General features: G+C 36.5%; 3 protein-coding genes and 1 long non-coding RNA gene across 4 annotated transcripts; 2 read left to right on the forward strand and 2 right to left on the reverse strand.

Annotated features, from left to right (window-relative positions):
- Positions 1–253: 253 nt before the first annotated feature.
- On the forward strand, positions 254–5,867 carry LOC111892584 (uncharacterized). The gene is made up of 3 exons (XM_023888637.1): positions 254–1,553; positions 4,097–4,810; positions 5,224–5,867. Exons 1-3 carry the CDS (start codon positions 254–256, stop codon positions 5,865–5,867), a joined length of 2,658 nt encoding a protein of 885 aa, XP_023744405.1.
- Positions 5,868–8,260: 2,393 nt separating this feature from the next.
- LOC122198131 (uncharacterized) lies at positions 8,261–8,998 on the reverse strand. Its single transcript, XR_008224114.1, has 2 exons — positions 8,644–8,998; positions 8,261–8,521 (listed from the first exon to the last, which is right to left on the reverse strand). It is a non-coding gene; the product is annotated as an uncharacterized LOC122198131 (long non-coding RNA).
- Positions 8,999–10,072: 1,074 nt separating this feature from the next.
- Positions 10,073–12,697, reverse strand: LOC128126050 (uncharacterized). Its single transcript, XM_052763772.1, has 8 exons — positions 12,611–12,697; positions 12,000–12,015; positions 11,718–11,900; positions 11,417–11,571; positions 11,186–11,248; positions 10,963–11,079; positions 10,702–10,796; positions 10,073–10,617 (listed from the first exon to the last, which is right to left on the reverse strand). Exons 1-8 carry the CDS (start codon positions 12,695–12,697, stop codon positions 10,218–10,220), a joined length of 1,116 nt encoding a protein of 371 aa, XP_052619732.1. The 3' UTR covers positions 10,073–10,217.
- A 2,583-nt stretch (positions 12,698–15,280) lies between these two features.
- Positions 15,281–17,078, forward strand: LOC111892591 (GATA transcription factor 21). Its single transcript, XM_023888644.3, is given in 6 exon segments — positions 15,281–15,618; positions 15,913–16,287; positions 16,418–16,633; positions 16,635–16,663; positions 16,665–16,786; positions 16,789–17,078. Coding segments are annotated over 6 exon segments (1,035 nt in total). The 5' UTR covers positions 15,281–15,399; the 3' UTR covers positions 16,863–17,078.
- The last annotated feature ends 212 nt before the right edge of the window (positions 17,079–17,290 follow it).

Here is a 17,290-nt window from a genome sequence, read left to right on the forward strand (position 1 = left end):
GCATGAACCATCCGAGCTACAAATACCTTTGATCCTCTAGTTTTGTCCCTCTTTATTCTGAAATAAAAGTAGAATGCTATAAAAACTAAAGCAACATAAGTAAAATGCTATAATTTGAAGTACAATGCCATAATTGAAAAAACAACATAAGTAAGATGCTATAAATAAAAAATATATGTATGAAAAAGTAGAATGCTATAATAGATAAATGCTATAATATGCGTACATTCTAATTTTTAATAATGAAACAGTTATGACTATTGATAAGAGTTGGATTACGTTGCAAAATCGAAGGTGTCCAGAGTTCATAAAAGGGCCTAACAACTTCATAGAGATCGCCAAGAACCATGTCGGTGATGAAGGCAAAACATGTTGCCCGTGTATAGATTGTGTGAACATGTTTCGACATATTGTGACTACGGTTTATGCCCACATACATGACCGTGGATTTGAAGAATCATATCTGATATGGATTCATCATGGTGAGGAATATCCTCCTTCGGATTTAGACAACCTTTGGGCTTCAAAGTATCGTAGTACTAGAGTTGTGGTAGAGGAAAATCCACATGAAGAGATGTTTGATGTAATAGATGATGTTATGGCAGAGGAAGATCCACATATAGAAAATATAAGCCAAGAAGCAACTGGTTTAGACCCAGAGTTTGATGCATTGTTTGAAGAAGCCAATACTGAGTTATACCTTGGGTGCAGTTGGATGTCTTCCTTAAACTTCCTAGCAAAACTGATGCACATTAAAGTTATCAACAGGTGGACATACAGTTCATTTGACCAACTTTTAGAGTTTTTAAGAGTTGCATTCCCGAAAGAAAATAAGATTCCAACTTCACACTATGAAGCTAAAAAGAAGTTGAGAAAGATTGGGTTGGGATATCAATCTATCCATGCTTGCGTTAATGATTGTGCTTTGTTTTGGAAAGAGAACGAGTCAATGCAAAATTGTCCTGTTTGTAAGGAGAGTAGGTGGGTTGACAAAAACACAAAGGGGAAGAAAGTGCCACAAAAAGTGTTATGTTATTTTCCTTTGACTGCCCAGCTTAGTCGAAGGTATAGTTCAAGATTCACAGCAAAAGATATGATTTCGCATAACATTGGGCGTTCAAATGATGGTAAGATGTATCATCCGGTTGATGGGAAAGCATGGCAGGAATTTGATAAGCGATATCCCGAGTTTGCCAAAGAACCTAGGAATGTCCGATTGGGTTTGGCCGTCGATGGCTTTAATCCATTTAGCAACATGAATCAGCCTTATAGTATGTGGCCGGTAGTATTGACAACATACAATACACCACCATGGTTGTGTATGAAAGAATCTTCTTTCATGTTGACTTTGCTAATTCCTGGTCCTAAATCACCTGTGAAGGACATTGATGTTTTCCTAAGGCCTTTGGTGGACGAGTTGAAAATGTTATGGAGGGATGGAGTCCAAATAAGAGATGCATCAACCAACACTGTATTCACAATGCATGCAGCACTATTGTGGACTATCAATGATTACCCTGCCGGTAGCAGTTTGTCTGGATGGAGTGGTCAAGGTTATAATGTAACGACCAAAAATTTCAACCAATTTAAAATTTTCGAAAACAACCCGATTCCATTAAAGTTATTACAAAAAGGTTTTCAATACAATTTATTTTAAGTATTCCCAGAATCTCATCACAACATAAACACGAGGAGCGGTACGATCACGCCTTCGCCTTGCCATGGTCTCCTGAAGAACCTGAAAAACATAAAACCACAACTGTAAGCCCGAAAGCTTAGTGAGATATCCCCAAAATACCAACCACATATACCATACACGCATAACATGCCATAACATATCCGATCACAGAACAACCATGCACTTCGGGTCTACTGTGTGACTGGTCCGCCGCACTGGCCAACAGTCCACCTGGTCCGCCCTCTGAGTCTAGCCATAAACCTCGAGTCTGCAGTGTGATTGGTCCGCCCGCACCGGGCCTTCAATCCACCTGGTCCACTCTCCGAATCTATCCACATACATCTATCCACATACATCGAGTCTGCCCTCTTGAGGCCTATAGCCTATCCGGACCGCTCGCTGGGCCTTCGGGACAACCGGTCCGCCCTGGGTATCTTGGCCTACAGCACAAAGCAGGACCTGCCTCAACCCAACTCCAGTCCAAACAACCATGTACACATAAAAATACAATCATATAACAATTCACAGTCAACAATCCGATCAAACAGATCACATAACATATCATCATCCTAACCAGGATACCGACCTAACCGGTCACTAGCATAGCATCACCCTACATCTCAGGATACCGATCTCAACCAGGTCTCTAACATATACCATCCTAGCTACCAGGATGCAACATATCAAAGCAATAACATAACAACAAATACCCGGATCTCAATCCGATAAGGGCCGGCCTTGGTGCCTTAGACCTTGTTGATATAGTGAGGATAACTCACCTCGAAACTACCGACTGAACAGATAACCCAAGCTGCTCCGATCACTGATACGATCTCCACCACTAGACAACCACCAAGGCACTGAACTCAAAACAATATCCAACAATTACCAAAATGCCCCTGGAAACCACTGGTCAACCCTTGGTCAAAGTCAACCCCTGACTGACTCTACTCGCCGAGTCAACCCGATGACTCGCCGAGTCCCCATGCTCAGAAATTCCCCAATCCGCGACTCAACTCGCCGAGTCACCCCGAGACTCGCCGAGTTCAACAACTCTAAGTCCACTCACACATAACTCACCGAGTCATCCCCTTGACTCACCGATTCACGGCTCAACCAGAAAAGATTGGGACTCTTCGACAAGACTTGCCGAGTCCAAGAATAGACTCGTCGAGTCTAAGGCTATCTTCAACCTACTCGCCGAGTTGTTCTTTCAACTCGTCGAGTTCCAAGCCATCTTCATCCAACTCGCTGAGTTGTTCTTCCAACTCATCGAGTTCCAGCCTCTCTTCAAGCAACTCGCCGAGTCTACCCATGTGACTCGCCGAGTACCACCGGGTCTGAATCCATACAGAGGCTTTCCAAGCCATGCAGATGATCCAAACCATAGATCTACCCTTCCTAAGGCCATCCATCACGTAAAGTGGCAAACTTTACGTGAATCCAAGGAGATCTAGGCACTTTACACTCTAGGGCTAGGGTTTGGGACAAAATAGCTCCTTCAAACACTCATCAACAGGGACTTTTATGCATTCAAGCCTTTCTCCATTCCAGATATGAGGTAGCAACCTCAGATCTAACCTCTAACTCCAATACACCAAAAGATATGATCTCTAACACCCCCCAAAATGATGAATCTAGACAATAGCAGCTCAAACAATGAAATAATACCTCAAAAGAAAGCTCCAAGAGAAGATTAATCTGGATCCTTGCAAAGCCCTTTGATCCAAGTCTCTTCTCCTTCAAGATTTCTTCAACAACCACTTCTCCAAGCTCCAATTCACTCAACAATGGGGTTTCTTCACGAATTTAGGGTTTCTGGAACTCAAGGAATGATAAGGAGGCTGGGGAGAAGACATAATGTTCTTTATATAGGGCTCAACCTCCGGATTTAGGGTTTTCTCCACTCAGCACCAACTCGCCGAGTCCACCCATGCTACTCGCCGAGTTGGTCACTTAACACGCGACTAGAGTCGCGACCCTACTCGCCAAGTCCACTCATGGACTCGCCGAGTCGCTCTTTCCCATTTTACACTTTTAGCCCTTCAACTTTACTCTTGCTATTTCGGGATGTTACATATTAAGCTTGTGCTACTTGTAACAAAAACACACCCTCGTGTTCTATAACCAGCAAGATAGCTTATGTTGGTCATAGACGATTCTTACATAGCAAGCATAAATGGAGGGATAGTTTATTGTTTAATGGAAAGAAAGAGTCAAGAAAGCCTCCTAGACGATTGAGTAATGCATTAATAATTAAGCAACTAGACCGTCTCCTCACTCGTATTCCAGGAAAACACCCTAGCTATGGGGGTGGTGTTAAAAGAAGGCGAATCGAGTCAGAGTTAAATTAGACCAAAAAGAGTATCTTCTTCGAGCTTGATTATTGGTGTTCACTTGATCTAAAACACAATATAGATGTTATGCATGTGGTGAAAAATGTTGGTGAGAGCTTGTTAGGTACTTCATTAAACAATGAAAAATCAAAAGATACGTACAAAGCAAGAGAAGATTTGGAAAAATGGGGCATTCGAGAGAATCTATGGTTGCAAAAGAAAAACAACAAGAATTATCCACCACATCCAGATTACTCTTTCAAACCAGTCGATCGAGAACGTTTTTGTCAGTTCATTAAAGGTGTAAGACTACCCGACGGTTTTGGATCAAACTTCAAGAATAAGGTACGTTCTAATGATTCAAATATAACTGGGTTAAAGTCTCATGATTATCACATCCTCATGCAACGATTGCTACCAATAGGGGTCCGAGGTTGTTTTCCCGCTAATGTGTCAAAGACAATCATTGACCTTTGCACATTCTTTAAAAAAAATTGTGCACGATCATTAGATGTGAAAGACATGTATAAAGCACATAGTGAAGTGATAAAGATATTATGCAATCTAGAGTTGATATATCCACCAACATTTTTCGACATAATGGTTCATCTAGTTCTACATTTACCAGAAGAAGTTATTCTTGGAGGGCCTGTATATATGAGATGGATGTATCCTTTTGAAAGATACATGAAAAAGCTAAAATCCTATGTCAGAAACAAAGCCAAACCTGAAGGTTCAATAGCGGAAGGTTATGTTGCAGATGAAGCATTGACATTTTGTTCCATGTATCTTGATGGTATATAAACGAAGTTCAATCGCCCCGATAGAAATACAGATGACGGCCTTCCAAAGATGCAATTTTCTGTGTTTTCATCACAGTGTCGACCAATTTCCAAGATGAAAATCATTGCTCTTTCTGAAGAGGCCAACAAATCATTACAATGGTTTGTACTCAACAATTGTGATGAACTTAAAGGCTACATATCGTAAGTAATTTTCTATTTATACTTTATATTTAGGTATTGTGAGAAACTAATATGAACCATTTTTCCCACCTACAGCGAATCTGAGTCTAAATATCCCAAAAAAGATGTAAAAACAAAATTTCCCTCATGGTTCAATCATAAGGTAAAAACATTATATACATATATTACATATAAATCTAAAATATATTATCATTTAAAGTATCAATCTTATATTTTTCTCTAGGTTTATTGTCTACAAAAAAATTATCCCCAGACTGTACCAACGAATTAAAAGCTTTGACACATGGTCCGTTGAATGCATATTCTTACACTGGTTGCATAGTCAACGGTGTTAAATTTGTTGTACATAGTCGTGATCTCCGACGTACTACTCAAAATAGTGGTATTGTTTCATTTGGAGAAGATGGTACACCATTTTATGGTCAACTGGAGGATATCATACAATTGAACTATTTAAGTGATTATTCAGTTGTTCTATTTTGTGGTAAATGGTTCAACACAATGGGGAGGGGACGATTAGTTAATAAAAATGGTATCATCTCTATCGACATCATTCGTGAATGGTATGTTGGTAATTCATGGTATGATGGCCAACAATACATTTTAGCCACACAAGCAAAACAAGTGTTTTATCTTAAAGATCCTTCACGAAACGCCAATAGTTGGAGGGTTGTAGAAGACGTTCACCATAGAAAATTGTGGGATCATCCAAGTATGGATGTAGATGTCTTGCATGACAATCAATCATTTGATTATAACTTGGATGTTGACATAGGTGATGTTGGCGACTCAAGTGTGGTTATTGAGAGATGTGATGCCCCTATTGTGGACGATCAACCTTTCATTGTAACTTGGTTGCCGATTTAGGCTATTTGCCTATGCAAACAACTTTAGGTGAAGTTGGTGAATCAAGTGATGCTCCTATCATGGAGGATGAGAATTTCATTGATGATGATGAAGAACACAGTGATTGCTATCCTTCAGAAGATGAAATTGTTGATGACAATAAGGATAATGATGATGAGTCTATACATGCATATTATTCCAGTGATGATTATGATTAAATGTATTATAATGTTTTTGTATCTTTAATAGATTGTTGTTACATGTTAAAATTCTTGTTTATAATGTTTTGTTTAAATTATGTTTATTATTTACTTCAACAGAATGTCGTTAGATGTTGCTAGAGGACACGGTGGAGGCGGTGGGGGTGAACCTCCAAGACAACCGCATACGATCCCCAGAGCTTGTGATTCATGTAAGTAACTTGTTCTAATTAAATATGTTTTATGTCTTTATATTCATTAACTTTTTAACTTACTAACTTTTTAATTACTTTTATAAATGTAGCAAAACCAAAAAGAGGTTTTGGAAGAAATTTGAAATTGTATGAACGGTTTAGACTTAACAAGAAGAAGCCACTTCCCTTGGAGGTTGATATCACGAGGAGACTATATAAGGTCGTTGGAGATAACTATCAAGTTTATATACGCTTGGTCTCGAATGAGGTTCAAAAGAATGTCCCCTTTCACTATCCTAGTTGGGATGATGTCCCTGAAGATTATAAAAGAATAATCTATCTCACCTTGCATGTAAGTATACAATTTAATGATTTTACTAGTATTACAATTTTTTATATTTTAGAGATGTTTTATAACCCTTTCATTTTCTTTTGTAGAATTATTTTGATATAGATTCTTTCCGTGACACGCCTCACTGGAATGGCATTTTGCAAGGAATTGACACGGACTTCAAAGCAAGTTACAGGCGCCGAAAGTCGAAGGTGAAAAAGCATTTTATGAGAGTTGGAGGCTACAATGATGTGGAAATGGAAAAGAAACACCCCCCACCTAGAATGAATGAAAAAACATGGAGGAAAGTTATTAAAAAGTTATTCATGAGTGAAAAGTATCAAAACCGTTCTGTTAAAAATAAAGATAACAGGGGAAAACAGGTGTATGGAAGTTCTCATGGTGCTGAATCCTATGCCCAAAAGCGACATAACGAAGTAATATTTTTTTTTAGTGTTATTTAAGGGTTTTGTCAAAATTTTCTATGAAATATTAGTAATAGTTTTTGTGGATTTTTGTAAAAAAAAGAAACCGGAAGGGCAAACCACATTGATGGATGGAAAAAAAGTCACTTTAAGGAAGGAAAATGATGGTGTCACCCACAGGCGCAACGCGATTGGGTAAGTAAAAGGGTATTTACATACTTTTAGTATGATGTTATTTTGTGTAAATTATTCATATGGAATTTAGAGTAAATTGTTGATATTGTTATTTAAAATGGATTGTGTATATTACAAGTAGATTTATTCAAATTTTGGAATTGTTATTCTTATTATTTATATACTTTGAACAAGTTGGTTTTTTTCTTTTTATAGTTGTTATGCTGCAAAATTTTAGAAAAAATAACTACTAAATGTTTATTGTAGGGTAAAATTATGGAAGAGTATAGGAAAATGTGGAAGAGGTTGATGGTGATGATTCATTGGTTAACCAGACAGAATGCCTCGAACGTGCACTTGGAGAAAGAAACGGTCATACAAAAGGTGTTGGAAGAAAAGTGAAGAATGTAGCAACATATTATATGCCAAGTACATCAACCAATCCCCAAAACTTCAATGCATTTGCTCAAGAGTTGACTCAACAAATGAGTCAACAATTTACCGAACAGATGCATCAAATGTTCTTATCTCAAAATCCAAACGCCTAACCACCACAATTTCAATTTACTTTTGATCCTTTCCGACTACAAGTTCCAAACGGTCATGATGTCAATGAAGAAGATGAAGAAAGTCAAGGATATGAAAATGAAGATGATGAAATGGAAGAAGGTGATGAAAATGAAGAATGTGAAAGTAGTTCTAGTGGATGTGATAAGTAGCACTACTAGAAAAAAGGCCTTTTACGACGCTCATTGCGCGTCGTAAAACGCTTAGATGACGCGCAAATGCGCGTCAAGGAAGGTCCTGTCATAACGAGAGACGACGCGCTTGTGTGCGTCGTCTAAAGACGACGCGCATTTATGACACCCAATGCGTATCATTAAAGCCGCTGTCAAGAAAGGCCATGTCATAAATGAAGATGACACACATTTTTGGTATCGTAATTTTTTTTTTATTTTTAAAAAAAAATTATTTATAGGTTTACTAATTTTCAAATTAAATTTGCATTTCATGTCTCATAATAGAAAATAAAATACCATATACAAAAAATACAATCCATTGCACAAAAGTTAATGTCATACAAAATAAATAATAAAATACTATAAATAAGAAAGATAATTCATTGCACTAAAATGTCAAATACAAATAATCATCGCTAACTACATAACCTAATACTACGTTGCTATTAAGGTACATCATCATAACTCACTGAAGGTCTTGGAACAATGTTCTCATCATAAACTCTTACACCAACCTTGCTTTAGTAGATGAATTTCACACAATCAATATTGAAATAGATGCTGCCCGGGCCACCATAGATGCTGCTCGAACTTACCGAGCTCAAACTTCCCTAACCAAAACCCAAAACCAAACAAACACCATATCAGACACAATATTTAAATAAAAAATAAAAATGTAACGAACAGAACCTTGAAAATCATAAAACAAAACTTAAAATTTACATGAATTAACCTTCCTATATAAGTGCTCCAACCTTGTGTGGGCCCAATTCCTTGAGAACGAGGAAGAAAACTTTGTAAATAAGTTAACAAGAAATAAATTTTTGGAATTGGAAATTAAATTGTTTGGATAATATCATGAAAATAAATGAAGGATTTCATAAACCAACATGTTCTCTTGCCAAATTTACCCATCCACCATAAACATAACCAAGGGCAATTCCTGTAGGTATGCACATGTAAAATATTCCAACCAAGTTGTTCTCTATAAAAAAAAAGATAAATATGTTATATTTATATAGGGGTATTATCGTCATATGTAGAAATATTGGGTGATTTGTAGAAAAAGATGGAACCTGAGATAATTTCTTGAAAGATTCATTCATTTATCTCCTTCGATAACTCTACGTATGTCTTGAAACAATGGAATGAAATCAAATGTTTCTAGTGAGTCGGATTAAAATTTTAAAGATTATCAAACATAACCAGTTGCTAGGAATAACCAACCAACAGAAGAATTTAAAATAGACAAATAATAAGCAAGAGGACTTTAATTAAATAAAATACATTATTACCAGCAATTTTGCTTTCTCAAGCACAACTTTTCATAATTCCAATCCATACTTTAACATGACAATAAAACTCAAGGAATAATCAACTGAAGAAATCATAATCATACTTACTTCATAAGAAACACAAGATACGCCACGTTGACTTTAGAAGTTCAAGTATTTCTTCCACTTCCTGCATACATTCATAAAATATAGTTGTTTGTTATGCATCATCATCATATTCTACTTCCATTTCTTTCTTAAGGCATTGCACTTTGCTAAATCTACCCAATAATGTTGCCACTTCTTGCATTTAACTCCACTGGTAAATACGACATTAGAAGTTTAATGTTAATACGATAAGGCTACGAAACAACACAGAGAGAGAAGGGACTGACTTGTCTCTTTTGCCACCTTATGTAAGCTTTTTTGTCAGAAAATTTGGTTCGAGAAACACAGGATAATAACTCGAGAGGAATCAAAAGAGCATCCATTCTTTTCCCCACTTTTCCAGCCATTGCATTGAGTAGCCCTTGTCTTGTTCTAATGTCCATCACCTCAGAAATCCGTGTTTATAACAATCATTATTATTATCAAACACAAATTTGTAAGGTCCACAGTCTACTAATTAATAACATGAAATAAGGAAGTAGCATATACTTTATATAACTAATAGTAATATCTGTAATAGAACTCCTATCTGGTAAGAGCAAACCTAAGCTCAGTATGGTTTCTAACAGTCTCCATCAATCATGTCCAACATGCAAACAAACCATATACTATACAAGAAAAATTGACTACTATATTTAGTTTGAGATCAACAATACTTGAAAGAGAAATTATGGATCACCATAAACCAAAATAAATTAGTTGAGGGTATATATTTCAAGAGGTTCAATCATATGAAGCCAGAAGTCTGAATATGATAAACCATGTCTTATACAAGCACATAATCTATCTTACCAAGTTCATTGACAAGATGTCTATTTTGCAACATTCTCACTTCCATATGTATAACTTTAATATTTTTAACACTTTACCTCTTATAACCACATTTTCTAAATTTGAGTGGTATCTGTTCAATAAGGTCTTTTATGAAAGATATCCTACTGCATTTGGTTACAGGATTATATACATTATACCTCCATGAAATATCCAACATGATATGCAACATGATTAAAAAAAAATAGTAAATACCCATCACATGCACAAGAGATCGATGAAACTCACCAAGTTTTGGCAGCATTGCACCTACAGTCTCCTGGTGGACTTGTACGGGTGATTCATACATGTGTTGACTTCGAAAAGAATTGAATAAAGATGAAGGGGCTGATTTTTTAGGATCTAATAAGGATATGCACACAGATAATGAGTGTACAAGTCCTGATTTTGAATGTGAGTCTTCCAATGCGTGACCAAATATCCTTGTAACGTAACTAAAAAAAGATTTTATATATAAATAATATCAAACAATATATTAATATAATGTATTTGAGGGAGTAATTGAGCAGTGAATGAACCTTGAGCTTGAAAGCTTAGAGGCAAGTGGAGATGAAGCAGTTCGGGTTATAGCACATAAAGTTTCGGCTACATTAGCATGTACTTCGGGAGGAGCCTGTCAGTAACATATGAAATTAAAAGCATATCATGCACATGCACAAAATTATATATATATATATATATATATATATATATATATATAAATTTAACAATAGCTGTCTGTCATGACTCATGATCAGATATATGTTTATACATCAAAAATGAAACTCTACTCTACTTACAGATGGATTCAGTTTATCCACGATCATTTTTAACAGATTGCTGTCTGCCAACCATTGCATAACTTCTGCATAATTAGGATACATATGATCATCACCTCCAACAAGTCTCACCAACACCTGTGTGTGTGTGAGATCATAAAGGTCAAAGTCAATCGCATGTGTCATTTTTAAGCATATGGTCAACAACTAGCCTTTCTGCAAGCTAAATAAGAAATTTACTAACCTCCTTTATTGATGTAATTCCTATTAAATCAACTGCTAGCTGCTGGAAAACATACTGATGGGCCTGTATCATTTCAAAATTCAAAGCTCAATCATATGTCCATTAACTTGCATGTTTACTTTGCAAAAAGCAAACATGGTGGTAACTTCTATTGGTTGCTATAGACTTTTCTCTTTGAATATATATATATATATATATATATATATATATATATATATATATAGTCTGTACCTCCATCTGGACACGCATTGTCTCCAGTAGGCCAGTCAAACCAGTCGATTGTTGGGATTGATTTGTAACTTGTTTACTCTTACTCCTTCCAAGATTCTTCAACAATCTGGATTTCTTTTTCTTTTTTCTTCTCCTTTGATGGAAATATGAGTCCCCTGCTTAAACAATCATTACATAATAGTCAAAAGGTAGTTTGGCAGATCTATAGTTGACAGAATAAATCACAGCAAAATGAGAACCCAAAAGAAATGCTAGAACTATGTGTGTGTGTCTGTGTACAAAATAAAGTTCGTGCAAAGACATATAAGAAAGAAAAGATACCATGAAGCTCCTGTAGCAGCCAAAAGGATTTCATAGGCAGATTCACGAAGATCATCAATGTCATCAACAGTTAAATTCTGAGTTGGGCCCGAGTTAAAAGATTTTGAGTTGGATATAACTGGTTCGTCCTCTTCTGTTGCCTCAAAGGGAAGTGATGTTATGTCTGACATAATGGGTGATGGGGCCACAAAAGGAACAGCTAGTGGAGCCCTCCTTGGAGGTGAACTTGATAATTAAGGATTGGTAGCCAAAAAAAACTCACCTTCAGACCCTACATTCTTCATTACACAGAAAAAAAAACATATAAATGAATAATAAACAAAAAAGGATGGTGATGCAATGTTCAATGATTCCTAGTAATAAGTGCCCAGTGTATATCTACTTCCACCCCTCAAATCTGCAGTAACTACCAGTATGGGATGTCCTTTATTAATAACAATCTTTGTTCTTCAGAAGTTTTATAAGCTAAATTTGCATATTTCTCTATAACACTACAAAAGCATGTGTAATATAGATAATGGTCCACACAAATTTTCAATTTCGCATATTTCTCTTGAAGGCGTACCTGTAGATCCATGTGTAATAGGAATTGATGGATCATCATCATATGTTATTTCTATTTCTCCATCAATTCCTACTTTTTTTTTTTTCATTTCTCCGCCTTTTTTTTTCATTTCTCGTGTCCCTCTAATTTTCAATTCTCACAATTTCTCCATAAAATATAGAGACTTAAATGGGTGGAAAGAGAATTAACATTTTTTTTTCACATTTCTCTGTTCGTGGCCTTAAACAAACAAGAGAAAGGGATTTGATTCCATTTTTCTCCCCATTGATTTCCCTCTGCCAAACACAACCTAAAAAAAGAATACGAACCTGAGACAGAGACTGGGCTGATTGACCGTGGTGGATCTGGTAGCCACCAGCAACGCGGTTCTGAGTTTGCTTCTTAATCGCATCCATGACGATTTAGTACCCACCATTGCTCACATATTGCAGGTTGGGGGAGGTTCATCATAGAGGGCAGGAAGAATGGGAGAAGGAGTTGTGGTTAGAGGTGGGCGGTGTGAGGGTCTACCCAGCGATGGATGGCCTTGCTCGGTCCACCAAAAGTGTCTCAATCTCCGGTCGTCAAACAAGAATCGGATGTACAGAGAAAGTTGAGCAGAAGTTGGATAGCAGATGTGGATAAGTTATGGGAACAAGCGACGAAGATGCGAAGTTGTCGGAAAATCGCGCTGGAGATCAGAAGTACTTGGAGAGTAGATGTAGAGAAGTGAAGCGGTAGAGGTTGGAAAATCAAGAGAGAAGAAAGAAAGAAAGGGGTTTTCGGCGGGGATGAGTTGGGGTTTTCAGCCGGTGGAAACAAGCGGGCTTTTTAATTTTTGGGATTTCGTTTCCCCCTTAATCGGATGAAACACACGTTTCATTAAAATTTATAAAACGACATAGTTAGACGACACACATTTTATTTAAGGTGCCCTCCATGTTTTTTTATTAGACACTAATTTAGGGGCACGCAAAAATACGTGTCCTCTATACTTCATATTTTGGAAAACTGACATCAATTTTTAGGGCAAGCACATATGCGTGTCCTCTATCAGCGCATGTCATTGATTGCGCGGCGTAAAAGGCTGTTTTTTTAGTAGTGTAGGTTGTTTGTGTTAGTTTGATTTGTATGAAACATCTAAACAAAATCAAATTTAGCTCTTCATTTTTAGTAAACCGAGCATGTAAGATATTTTAAAAGTTTGGATGGTATCGTATTTTGGAATGATTTAGATTTAAATTAACTGTTTTTGGTTTTATTTTATATGAAAATTTTATTATATATAAATTTGGAAATATAATCCAGGAGGTAAAAAATGTGTAAAACCTGTGAAACACCTATAGAGGCGAATTATCGTTGCTATAGGTGTACTTACAGCAACAAGATGTCGTCGCTATAGATGAGGCTATGGCGACAATATGTCGTGGCAATATGGGTCACTATGGCGACAATATATTGTTTCTATTGGTTGCTATAAAGGAATGATTTGTTGTCGCTATAAGGGGGGCTACAGCGACGAACGCTATGGCGACGGCATTACAACCTAAAGCGACGAACCTACAGCAACAAAGTCTATGGCGACGACAAGTCGTCGCTGAGGTCCATAGCGACGACTTTCCGGTCTGTAGAGACGATTTTTGTCGTCCCCATAGGTTAGAAATGTTGTAGTGAAGCACCCAAACCAACACATCTACTTATTAAATTCTTAAAGAATTTGGTAGCTTTGCTATATTGTTAAGAACTTGATGCATTTATAGTAATTTTTGGTAGTGTGGTAGTTTGTTAGATTGTTAAACACTTAACTGATTTGGTGGTTTAATAGTTTGTTAAATTGTTAACGGTTTAATTCATTTAACGGTTTGATAGTTTGTTAAATTGTTAATGACTTAATGTGTTTGTGACTTAATCGTAGGATATGGATGTAAATGCTTTTCTTCAAAACCCGACGTTTCTGACGACAATTGGAGATATTATTCGTTCGTTTAAGAACCAAGTCAACAACGATGGGGAAGACGAAGACACCTACTATTTCTTATTTTATGTTATTGATGATGTTATTTTAGATTTATTAGATATATTTGATGTTTTATGTAATGTGGTATGCATAATCTTATGTTATTTGATGTTTTATTAAATGTGGTATGTATTATTTCTGTATTTTTATAAAATCTACATTTTATAATATATATATATATATATATATATATATATATATATATATATATATATATATATATATAAACTAGTATAATATAAAAATTAATTTAAAAAAAAAACATTAGGGGAAACAACATTTGCGACGACACCAACCTCCAGGAAGTCCTGTCGGAAAAAGCTTTGACCGGTGGCGAAATACTAATAGAGGTGACTTTAATAGCGACGACAGAGCCTTTTAGCGACGACACGTATTAGAGACGACAGTAATTGCAACGACAACTGAGGATTAGCTACGAGGTAATAGCGACGACCCTTTAACGATGACATGTCGTCGCTACAAGTATTAGCGATGATAATCAGAATAAATAGCAATGTTTTTTGACGTCGCTAAAGGTAAGGTTTTTTGTTGTGCCTAATCATAAATTCCGCCGTTTACTTGTCATAAATCCCACCTCGATCCCGCCCCAGTTTTCCTTGAATCCCCCGTTAACCTTTTTTAACCCAAAATACCTCGTTTAACATTATTCATTATAATTTTAACTCATTTATTTCGATTAGTTTACATATCACACTACTTATTCAAATATAAAACATAGGGGTGTGCAAAAATACCATAAAATCGAATCGATCGAAACCGAAAAAACCATGTACTATACTCGGTATCCGAACCTAACATCCCATCGATCCTCGCCCTAGAAAGTAAATAAAGGTAAACCCCAGTCCCGAAACCAAAAACATTGTAAAAATAGTCGCGTAGGGGACGGTCCCACGGGGTATGTCTTGAAGTCACGTGGATAGCATACGCAACCGGTAGAGCAGATTATCTCCTTTTTAAAAGAGATCAATAACCCCTTTGCCACTGTAGCTAGCTTGCTAGCCATCCTCTTTGCAAATCTATCATTTCTTAAATTCTTCTCGAACTTCTAGTTTTACCGTGTGTTTCTTGATCGATTTACAGATGACCCCAATCTTCTTGAATTCCTCATCTACCTATTATTCACCATACCCGAATGATTTCCACCATGAAGATCACCTTAGCAACCAATACTTGAGCCCTAATTCTCAAGCCTCTTCGTCTTTGAATTCGCTCACGGCTAATATGTTCTTAAACTCGACCGTTCATGATCAAAATAGGATTTTTGATATGGAATTATATTCTCCACAACACCAACATGAGGTAACTTAGCTTGATCGATCATGTATTATCCTCCAAGCGTCCCAAAAAGAGTTCTGTTTGATTCTTGATATTCATCTGTTTCTCAAAATGAAAACGTTTTAGCTCTATCACACCGATTTTTGTGTGTTTCAGTCCATTTTAATTTGTGGTTTTCAGTCCTTTCTAGTTCGTGGCTAATTTGATGCTTCTTTCTTGAAATCCAATCACCATTTCGAGCTTTTCTTTTACTTCATTTGAAATGACTGATGAATTTGTACTATGATCTCTTATTATCTCGATATTAATCATGTGTAGGGTGGTATTTTTGGGTCACAAGACTATAATCATCAAACTGAGAATAGTGAAGAGAAAGGTGACCAAATTTTTACATGGAACAAGGGTGAAATGATCAATAATATGAACAATGATCAAAATCAAATGAAGTTGATGTCTTCAAAGATGAGAGTAATGCTTAAAATGAAGAAATCTGATCCTGTGAATCTAAATACTTATAGTTCAACTACTCAACAAGTAACGAAGCTTGAAGATCATAAACTACCGACTTCAATACAAGAAACCGAAAATTCAAGCAATAGTACTTCTTCAAACAACAATATACCGATTAGGGTTTGTTCGGATTGCTGCACGACCAAGACTCCTCTATGGCGAAGTGGGCCTCGAGGTCCTAAGGTACATACAGTCGTTGAATTGAATTTTTAATCTCTTCTTTATTAGGTAATTGGCATTTTCTTGATTATATATATTATTATATATGTCACTAGACTTGCTATCATATAATTGTCTTTTGTTCTTTGTGTAGTCGCTTTGCAATGCTTGTGGGATCCGACAAAGAAAAGCAAGAAGAGCATTGGCTGCAGCCGCAGAAGCAGAAAATGGTGATAGCAATGTATCGATCGATCAATCGATCACCAATCGGTTAAAGGTTAAAAAAAATCATCACAAAGATCACAAGAAACCAAGTAACGGGTATGTTGCAAAGCTCAAAAAACGGAAATACTCGAAGCATATCACTACCCACCCCCCCAACACCAACACCATCGCCGTCGCCCGTCGCCATCTACATCACCACCACCATCACCAGCAGCATCGCCATCTTCATCCTCACCGCCAAGAAAGAATTGCGTGGAGGAATTTTTAGTAAGTTTGAGCAAGAACTTGTCGTTTCATCGTGTCTCCCACAAGATGAGAAAGAAGCTGCAATCCTACTAATGGCACTCTCTTGTGGCAAAGCTCATGAAACTTGAAAGTTTTCAGTTTTTGTTTTAAACATGTGAGTTATAGGGATTTGAAACTTGTGCTTCGAAGGGTTATACCTTCGTTTTTTTATTTTATTTTATTAGATAACCGTTAGTGATTTGTGAGGAGTGAATGTGTGTGATCAGTTGCATGTTTTTTTATTAGAATATATAATGGAGATGTTGATAACCAAATAAAAAAATTACGGATCTCAGTGTTCTTCATTTTTTTTTTCGTTATTGTTTTTATAGAACGGCAATATATGCCTTAATTATGTGATTGCTTTTGATACATGTAAGAAAGTAAATAATTATGATGATTTAGGGTTTGCAGAATGTTTCAGCAAAAAAAGGGTAGAAAGCTGATAAAGAAGATTCAGAACTAGCTAGGGCTAAAACTAGTTTCCAGGCCTCTCTCTCTCTATCTCTCTCTCTCT

Source organism: Lactuca sativa, chromosome 5, assembly GCF_002870075.4.
Source record: "Lactuca sativa cultivar Salinas chromosome 5, Lsat_Salinas_v11, whole genome shotgun sequence".
Lineage (NCBI taxonomy): Eukaryota > Viridiplantae > Streptophyta > Magnoliopsida > Asterales > Asteraceae > Lactuca > Lactuca sativa.